This window comes from Chrysochloris asiatica, unplaced genomic scaffold, assembly GCF_000296735.1.
Source record: "Chrysochloris asiatica unplaced genomic scaffold, ChrAsi1.0 scaffold00022, whole genome shotgun sequence".
NCBI lineage: Eukaryota > Metazoa > Chordata > Mammalia > Afrosoricida > Chrysochloridae > Chrysochloris > Chrysochloris asiatica.
In genome coordinates, this window is record NW_006408540.1 from 23,881,940 (window position 1) to 23,892,509 (window position 10,570).

Consider the following 10,570-nt stretch of genomic DNA (forward strand, 5'->3'; position numbering starts at 1 on the left):
TTTGCAGTCTAGGAGAGGAGGTCCCTGGGACCATCAAAGGGTAAGAGTGGAGAACGGAACCCTACCCAGAGAAGCAGTGATGCCAAAGATTGAGGCAGAGACGATGTGTGGAGAGATGGAGTGACTGGGGACTCTAGACCCAGAAAGGGAGAGGGGTTGTGTGCTGACAACCAGGGGGCAGGCTTAACGGGGTATACCCTTTGGTTGGTGGATGATGCATGGAGGGGATTGTAACTATGGCAATGAAACAATATACGATGCGATCAATGTGAAGCTAATGTTCTCCCATGTATCACATAGTTCACAATAAAGCATTAAAAGAAAAAAAAAAAAGAAAGAGGACAGAAGAACATGTAACTAGCATCACAGGATTGCAATAATTAAAATCCAAACTATAGGAAGTTATTCTATAGCACTAGCACCTTAGCTTTTTCGAGCGAACTACACAAAAAATATAAAGCAATAGGAAAATGAAAGATTCACAGACATAACAACTACATACAATGTATAGATGTATTCTGATCTTAATTCTAGCAAATGTTCTACACAAAAAGTATTTTGAGAGAAATCAGGAAGATTTCAACATTGACTCAACTCTGTTTATAAGACATAACCATATAACCATATCATTATCCTACCTGAAACAACAGTTCCTTCATATAGTTATCAATATCTTTTATTTTGTATAAATATCTGATGTTATACATAAAAATGATATAATGTCTGCATCAAATGATGTAATGAGATTTGCTTCAAAATAATCATGGGCAAGGAAAGAAGTCCGTAAGAATAAAAAGGAAACAAAATTGGACAGGAGTTGGTTATTATTTAAGATGTGCTCTACATATAGGAGGTTCATTATTAGCATTATTAGCTGGGTCATTTGAGAATCTAGATGTTTATAAATCCTTTACACACTTTATAAACTTGATTTATGTAACCTATTTACCATTTTAGCAGCTTCATCCAAATCATCACAAGCAAGAATTTTCAGTCCACTGTCTGCTATTAGTGCCTTAGCATCATCAACTCGTGTACCTGCAAAGAAAGGATTTATGCAAATATATAGGTGTTTTAAATATACACACAAAGTCATTTAAACTGCTTGCCATAGCACATTCTATAGCATGAAATTTCAACTTAAGAGTACTTCAACTACTTAATATAAATCATTCTAAACCAAAGAGAATATTGTAAAAGCCTTGCGTTATCTCATAAAATATACTGTCTTTCAATATTCACAGTAACTCAGTCAAGTCAGAGTTCAGATAAGCTACAAAGAAAAAAGGAAGTATAAAACTATAGCAAACAAAACAGCCATTGGGGGGGGCGGGGGCAATGTTAAAAGATGTTAAAGAAACAAAACATGATTTAAAATTTTTCCTATAGTATAATACTTTCATTAAAAAGATACAGCTGCCAAAAAAAAATCAGCTGCTTGAAAACTCCATTTTAAATGACCTGCACTGTTGGGAATTATAAACTTTGAAAGCAGTTCACAGAGCAGCCGCGAGCTCTGACACTCACCTTGCAACCGTACCACGATAGGGATTTTAATGTCCAAGTCCTTGACTGCCATGACTATACCCTGTGCAATAACATCGCACCGCATGATTCCTCCGAAAATGTTCACCAGAATAGCCTGGACCTGAGAATACAGAGGTTTGGGCAGATTAGAATGTAAGACAAATGAGGACTGGTCTTTCCTTCCCAAGAAAACACTAGTATCTGTGCCTTATAATAAAACTTCAGTCGGCATGGGTTAAGTGGGACAGAGGTAAATAATGATGTATGCACAACCTTGGATTGAGACATGGTTGGAATGGGCAAAAGCGGGGTTGGGGGGGTGGGATGTTAAGATGCTTGGTTGTCTTTTGAATCTTGGTTATCCTTGCATACCATTATAAAATAGACACTTGATGGGGAGAGAAACGAATAGCCAGAAATACCACCATAGAAAGCTTATAAGTCTGTCTTCTGCCTATAACTGATTGCAATACCTAAAATGGGGCTACAATGTGCCCAGTGAAGGAGGCTTCCTGTGGAGCCTCTACATTACATAAGACCATAGAGGTGGAATCCTGAACAACATCCAGAATCTTGAGGTGGGAAGTTTCCACTGGAAAGGACAAGCAGACCAGCCTGGAGCGGCTAGAAGAACAGAAGATATTCTTGAATGAAAGACCAACAAGAAAAATACGCAACAATAACAGCAGTCCATCTGACTATTACAAGAACAAACTAGTTGCTCGCCCAGGAGACATCAAGGGAAGCAGTCAGGTCCCCTCAGGGCAACACTACTTCCAAGACTAAGACTCAATGGGAATACACGAGCAGACATGTGCTCTGACTGGTGACCACGTTGGTCACCAATAAGGGGAAGTGAGGGAAAAACAGCAATGAAGCTGCGAGCTAAGTGCAATCACATTCAATAGACTCCTGTGAACCCGGGTGGAGACCTGGTTGGCCAGCAGTTTGGCAAGACCTAGGGACTCCTGGGCCTAGAGTCAGTGACATAGCCACAGAGGACTAGAGTCGAGAGTGAAGCGTCCAGCTGATAAGAAGAGAGGGCATATGCACAAGAACACCCACACTTGCAGATACTACCCACTTGACCTGACTTCAATGGCTGGATGATCAGAGCTCAACTAGAAGAAAGAAGAGGGAAAAAAGAGTAATCGGATACAATTTGATGAACTTGATCTACACCTATGGATGCAGTAGCTCAAAAGAGGGAACAAATCTTTACAGCAAGGATCATTCCCACCCACTTGATACACAGAGTAGACAGGGATAGGCAACTTGGCTACCCAAAATGCGAGGGGCTTCAAGGGCAAGAAGTGGCTGCCTTACAAGCTTTCAAGAGGGAGCCTAGATCCAGAGGGTGCAGGAAGGTAGAATCTCCACTGAGTAGTATCCAATCCGTCTGGGCAGGACTGATGAAAGGAGATGGGATAGCACTCAATAGTGAATAATTACTATCTGTGTGGGTTAGTAATGTAAAGGTAGATGTTTTGTAGCAAAAGGAGGGGAGTGATTGACTTTGCAGTCCAGGAGCGGAGGGCCTTGGGACCATCAAGGAAGAAGAGCGGAGAGCGGGACCCTACCCAGAGAAACAGTGACGCCAGAGATGGAGAGATGGTGCGACTGGGAACTCTAGACCCACTCTAGAGGGAAAGGAGCTATGTGCTGACGACCAAGGGGCAGGCTTTCGGGGTGTGCCCTTTAGTTGGTTGATGATGCATGGAGGGGAATGTAACCATGGCAATGTAACGATATATGATAGGATGAACGTAAAGCTAATGTTCTCCCATGTAAAGTAACACATAATTCACAATAAAAGAGTTAAAAAAGAAAAAGACATTAAATGACATAGCGCATTAGGCAAATCTGCTGCAAAAAACCTCTTTAAAGTGTTTAAGGGCAAATATATCAGTTTGAGGACTAATGTGTGCCTGACCCAAGCCATGGCAGTTTCAATAACCTTATGGTATTTTCAATAGCCTGATAAGCATAAGGAAAACAGTAGAAGAATCTATGTATTTAAGCTATGGTGTTGGAGAAGAATGGAGCGCCAGAAGCACAAACCAATCTGTGTTGGAAGAAGTACAGTCAGAGGGCTCCTTAGAAGCAAGGATGGCCAGACTTGCCTCTTACACTTCAGACATATTATCAGGAGGGACCAGTCCCTGGAGAAGACCATCATGCTTGGTAAAGTGAAGGGTCAGTGATAAAGGAAAAAACTCATGAGATTGATCGGCACACTGGCAGCACCAATGGGCTCAAACATAACAGCAATTGTGAGAATGGCGTAGGACCGAGCAGTGCTTTGTTTCGTTGTGAATAGGGTTGCTGTTAGTTGGAACCAGCTGGACAACAAACAGTGTGATGCTAATTATGTTTTAAAAAAAAAAAAACACAAAACCTTAATTCCACAGAAGTATTTCCAGAACACACTGCCCTACCATGGATGTGGGCACAGTCTACCACTCACCAGAATCAATTTCCACCTCCTGGGTGATTCCACCACCTCACTCACAATCTCTTCTCTACTTATCTGGATCAACAAAACAAACAAACAACTCCACTGCCAACAACTGCCTTGTTAGGTGCCATCGAGTCTGTTCCAACTCACAGTGACCTTATGCATAACAGAAATCACTGCCTGGTCCTGCGTCCTCTTCACAATTGTTACACTTGAGCCCACTGTTGCTGCCACTGTGTCAATCCATCTCGTTGGGGGTCTTCCTTTTTTTCGCTGACCTTCCATTTTACCAAGTATGACGTCCTTCTCGAGGGATTGGTCCCTCCTGATAACATGTCTGAAGCATAAGAGACGAAGTCTCACCATCTTGGCTTCTAAAAAAGCATTCTAGCTGTTCTCTTTCCAAGACAGAATTTGTTCTTCTGGTAGTCCATGGTACTTTCAATATTCTCCTCCAACATCATACTTCAAATGCACTGATTCCAACTCATAATCTCTATATAGGTTTCCCAAGACTATAAATCTTTACTGGAATAGACAGACTCATCCTTCTCCCTCATAGCAGCTCACTGGTTTGAACTTCCAACCTAGTTGTCAACAGTCCGTTGCTTATCCTACAGTGCCACCTATTCCATTAACTTATTTCCTATTAAACACATTCACCTACATGAAAGCATCCTACATCGTGTTATAAGCCAATATCACATGCAAGATCTCCAATTCAGTGTTTATTATCTATTATCTCTTCATTTATCTGCATCAACTCTACCAAAACACACTTTCTCAATCACTCAGGTTCTCCTATATGCTCACTTCTGGCTACACTTCAATCTAAATCTCAGGACCTGCTTGGGTCACCACTGTTTTCACCATCACACTGATAGTTCTGAATCATTGTGCTTCTGTCATTTCCAGGGAAAAAAGAAACAAAACAAAACTCATTTTTCAAGATGCTCGGTTAAGTCAGCTACACCAGAGCTCCTCAACCAGTGAGATACTAATGAGTTATAGATACACCAAAATAATGAGACAGCTGGAGACACTAGACTCTGGCTACAAACAACTTTCTCTAACTGTCTTCAATTCAGTTTCTGAGAATGCCATGACATGGGAAAGTCTTGAGCCCCATTGGACTATATATAATACTCATTCCTTGTACTCACTACCTCTGAACACCTAGATAAGAGGTTAGAATTCATAGTGGACTTCAGCACCTAATAACTCTCTTGTCTCTCTCCCACCCTTGTACCTTCAGCCTCATTCAGGGTGTCTTCAGTATTCACCACAAAGCATCAGCTAACATTTTAGACTGAAAGCTCCTAGATTTATGCCATCCTACTATCCCCTCCAGTCCATTTCAACTAACTGCTACCAAAGACAAAGCTTAACTTACCCAGAATGAGTGTCTCCAGAACATTAAATATGTAAATCACTCTCCACTCAACCTCACCTTTCACCTTAACTCCTTTTACCCTGAAACCTCCAGCCCAATTTTGACTTCCTCAGCCCTTTCCTAAGCTCCCAGTCTACGAGCTCCCAACAGGTGCGACTTTCTTCACGATAGAGCCTGGAGCCTACGTCTGAGCAGTTCATTCACATCTGTCTCTCTGCTCTCCCAGTTCAACAGTGCATCCTCCATAAATGCAGCCAATTATGTCATCCGTTCTAACATCAAGGAGAAGGTAAAGGGGAAAACCAACACAGAACCTACATTACTAGCCCAACCTTCAGAGCAGAGCAATAATGTTTCACTGGAAATCTTTTCCGTAAGCAGTTGGCCTCATACCTTAATTCTTGTCTTAAACCCCCATATCCCATTTCACGCTCACTTTCAGCACATAATCTAACTTTCACACTTTTTCATATTTCATCCAAAAAAAGAACGACACTTAAGGCAGGATCTTCAGCAATCTTCTTTTCCACCTCTAAACATACTTATCATAGACTCATTCTTCCCTTCTCCAATAACATCTCAAGGAAAGATCAGCCTCCTCTGCAAACTTAACCTCCCAACCTAAATACTGCATTGCATCTCCTCATTTAACATCATTTATTTAACTATCCTCATTCTGCTCTCTATCTTCAAATTCTTTTCTTCAGCTAAAATAGCTCATCTTCTTCTAAGACTTCTAAGCACACAAACAAGCAAAAAACATATACCATACCACTTCCCTTAATATTATCTTCCTTCAAATGAAAACACCATGCCCTTTCCTGCCTTCATGAAAAAATATTCTGACATAAAAGCTCTCATGGTTGCACTCAGTTCCTAATGACAACTCATTTCATTAACATCTGGCCCCTGATCCCCTACACCCCTCTCCTCTACTATTCTGATTCTCAGTAACTAGTTATTGTCAAGAAGAGTCTGACTCATGGTGACCTTGTGTGTCAGAGGAGAACACCTGAGTAGGATTTCTATTGGCTGATTTTTCAAGGTTACCAGCAGGCCTTTCTTCCCTGTGCCTCTGGGTGAATTCAAACTTCCAATCTTTCCATTAGAAGCTACCCAGGAACACTATTTTAACCCCCGTGATTATGGGGTTTTTAGTGAAGTAACAGATTACAGTTCAAGGTCAGAAATATTCAGGATATAGCTATTTGGTCAGGGCAGCCTCTTCTCAGACATGTCCACAGACACGCTTGTCTCTGGTCCCCAGCCTCCTCTCAGTCATACAGCCCCTTAGCCTCGTCCTGCTTGGGCAAGTGTTACAAAGCTCTTTTAGTTCTGTGATAAACGCTCAAAAGGCACTCCATTTCACCAGCAAGCCTTAGCTCAAAGGCACTAGCTTCCATGTGTTGGCAAACCTCCCTCCCCAGACAAATGCAAAAGACACCCCTCCTCTGTTAGCAAGTCTCTTGCCCAAAGGTACTCAGCTTGCCTTCTTTCTTTTCTTTTTAACTTTTCATGGTGAACTGAGTGAAGATTTACTGAGCAGGTCAGTTTTCCTTTCAATATCTCACACACGTTTTGTTTCTCGTCACTGACTGTAATTTCCACAAGGTAACATCACTTATCCAACTTCTTCCTTGCATTTCCTGTTCCCATTCCTCCTTCTCCCCTAACTCTTCTCAACTTTGTCCTTGGGTAAATGTGATCTCAAATGGTTGATGTTTCCAAGTGTGCATCCATTGTTCCCCTTATGTCTATTGTTTGGCTGAAAACTGAGCCATGGAGGTGAGTTCATTGCAAGATAGGGACACAATTCTTAGTAAGGTTCCCGATTATCTCTCTTTCACTTCTAATTATACTTGAATGCTTCCACCATATTTGACATTGTTGTCCATCCTCTCTGGCCTTCTATGTCATTCCTCTATCCTGACCTTCTCCCATCTGTCAGCTTGTCTCACTTGCTTTCCCTGGGTTTCCTTCTCTATCCAACTCTTCAACACAGGGAGAAGGGGCTCAATTCTTTATTTCCTCATTTCATTCTCTTATGGCTCATCTTGCTAACTCTCAAGATTTCACCTTCTCTCAACCAGCCACAGCCATCTTGAAAGTTCAGAATGACTTTAGAGACCAGAAAACATACTTTTGTTACAGAAACCTACCTGTGGCTTGCAGAGACAAAAGTAAGATTTCATTTTATTCATTTTTTTCTGACTAGTGTACAACCCCAGAGAATCTCCCATTTTCTGGGCAGTCAAGAGCCACATGGAGGTTGTGAACCCTGGAGATATACACAATATATACACTAACGTATACAGATATTACAAAAACCCACAAGGGCAGGTTCTGATCCAAATTTGCAAATTCGACCCTGGCCAGCCATTGATTGGCTCTCACTAGGAGAGCTGTTGTTGTTAAGTGCCATCGAGTCGGTTCTGACCCATAGCAACTCTGTATGGGGTTTCCAAGGAGCAGCTGGTAAGCTTGAACCACCAACCTTGCAATTCAAATGGCCTTGCAGTCTGGCACATTAACCCACAGCACCACACCAGGACTTTAATAGAAGAGTAAGGGTAGAGAAAAAAAAGAGGAGAGGGAGGAAGGAAAAGAGGTGGGTAATCTGTGTGGGCCCTGCAGACACAGCGTGGCTATTATGAACTTTCTCAAACAGCTGTGAAAGGAAGAGGCCAGTAAGTGGCACAGTGCACCACTTACTGTCAGAGAGAAAGCCATCGACTCATTTTTCACTGTGTGAGCTGTTTTTTCTTACTGTTGTTTGTTTGTTGTTTCCTTCTTCTTGCATCACACAATAAGAAACAGCAACTGCAGCCACACAGGAAAGTCATAGATATGCCCTATGCAGCCTCACCAACTGGGCAAGAGCCAATACCAGCTGCTATCCACCACAGCAGCAACTGCAACCAACACTAACTAAACCTATTCTGATTTGAACTGTACCAACAGTGAACAGAGAAGTTCATCTCCTGATCACAAGCATCAGGAGGCAATCAGTGAGTGCTTGAGAATGTACCTACATACCTAATACATCAACTTAATTCAACTAAACAGGAACAATCAAACAAAATATATACAGCACTGGAGACAATACAAAACCTGCAAGCAGAAATCCAGCAGATCAATACTAAACATATCAGAAATGAACAATACAATGAAAGGGAAAAGGAGTAGAACTGAATCAATGGAAGACAGAATTACCAAGCTTGAATAAGTCTCTCAATACTAGTAAGACAGAACAATGATCAGAGAAAAGAACGAAAAAATATGAAGAAAGTCTAAGACTCAAGTGGGACAACATGAAGAGGAGTAACCTACAGGTGACTGGAATTCCAGAACAGGAATAGACCAAGAAAACCACAGAAAAGATAGCTGAAGAGATGTTAGAAGAAAATTTCCCTAACATCATGAAAGATGACATGATAAGTATTCAAGAAGCTGAACAAAACAAAATCACCAATACACATCAAAGTCAAAGACAAGGAAAGAATCCTGATAGCAGCTCGGGAAAAACAAAATGTTACCTACAAAGGAAAACCAGAATAAGCTCTAACGTCTCAGCAGAAACTATGCAGGCAAGAGGGCAAGGGGGAGACATATATGAAACTCGAAAATAACTGCCAACCAAGACTCATACGCCCAGTAAAACTATCCCTCAAATATGACTGCAAAATTAGAACATTTCCAGATAAACAAAAATTAAAGGAATTTGTCAAAGTCAAGCCAACTTTATAAAAATTACTTAAGGGAGTCCTTTGGACTGAGAACCAGTAACAGATAACAACTATATACGGACATATGGGGCAGGACCACCAAGAACTCAATCCAGATATAGAAGTATCCAGAGTAAAACAAAACAATTCTGAAGAAAGGGAATCACAGATATCAACCTACAATGAAGACAACCACAGAGCTGCTAAAGCCATGTGGAAGCCTTGGCTTCACAAGAGGGAGAGAATCAAACTCAAAATCAGCCCAAGGCTGATTCCTATGAAACAGAGGTCAGACTTGCTTCCATCCTACAACCTTCTTTACCCAGTTCTGACACCAACCATCCCTCCCACAGCACTCTCTGCTTCATATTTGGGTTCAATAACCCACTGCTGTGGCCACACAGAAATCGTAACAATACTGACCACTGTAGTGTTTATTAGGAAAGTGAACAGGGTACATTTTGGGATCAAAACCAACTCAGGATGCAGCAGTTCTCCAGTCAGGAGCACCTCTTGTCTGCCATACTGCAGGCACACCACACTCTTGTTTTCAGCCTTTCAGACATGTGGTCCCTTGGCCTCTGCCCTACTCAAGCATGTGTTACACAGTTCTTTTAGCCAGTCTATGAATGCCCAAAGAGCACGTTCTTCAAGTGAGTTTCCTGCCCATGGGCACTCAGCTTTACTCAGTCCATACACCTAGAGCCCAAAGCTACTCTGTCTCTCCATGCCACTGCCTCTGTTGTCACTTGTTTCTCTGGGTGGGGATCTCACGTGTCACTCATGCTCTTCCTTTCTGATGGTCCTGGGATCTTGCTTCACTGCTTCTGAGATGGCTCCTTTTAAACCTAGCAGGAGGGGTAAAACCCACCAATCCCAGCCTTAGAGTCTGCATACCTTATTTGCATGGCCCCACCCAATCACTTGGTGGGAATTAAGAAGATGTTAGATAGAAAAGCTGTATCAAGTAAACACAAGACACCAAAAGAGCAAAAAGAGGGAAAAGTATAATTACGAAATACCAAATGGTGAGGAAGTCAAGTAGATTTCAAGATAAAGCAGACTGTTTTAATTTAGGAAAGAAATGAATAAATTACAGGGTAACCTCAAAGACACTAATACACCTTCACATCAAATCAAGAAAGGAAAGTCCATGAAGATTTTGTAAACATTTAAACTATACAGCAATTGACAAGAAAAAGCACACACAAAAAATGAACTCAGCACAGAAAAGTATACAGAACAAAGAAAGCAGCAGCACCACAAAAACACACACAGGAAAATGACTGCAATCAACTCATAACTATGGATAATTATGCTGAACATCAATGGATCAAATGCACCAGTTAAGAGACAGAGAGTAGCAGAATGGGTAAGAAAACAGGATCCTTCAATATGCTGTCCTACAAGAGACACACCCTACACACAAAGACAAACATAGATTAAAAGTTATAGAAAAAAAAAAAA

At 41.4% G+C, this 10,570-nt stretch overlaps 1 protein-coding gene across 1 annotated transcript in view; it reads right to left on the reverse strand.

The window, feature by feature from the left end:
* SUCLA2 (succinate-CoA ligase, ADP-forming, beta subunit) overlaps window positions 1–10,570 on the reverse strand; it is a 52,218-nt gene that overhangs the window by 3,190 nt on the left and 38,458 nt on the right. The window contains exons 7-8 of the mRNA XM_006837691.1: window positions 1,528–1,648; window positions 950–1,038 (exon numbers count right to left, since the gene is read on the reverse strand). Of these exons, the coding sequence (XP_006837754.1) occupies window positions 950–1,038; window positions 1,528–1,648 (210 nt within the window). The remainder of the gene's footprint in view (window positions 1–949; window positions 1,039–1,527; window positions 1,649–10,570) is intronic.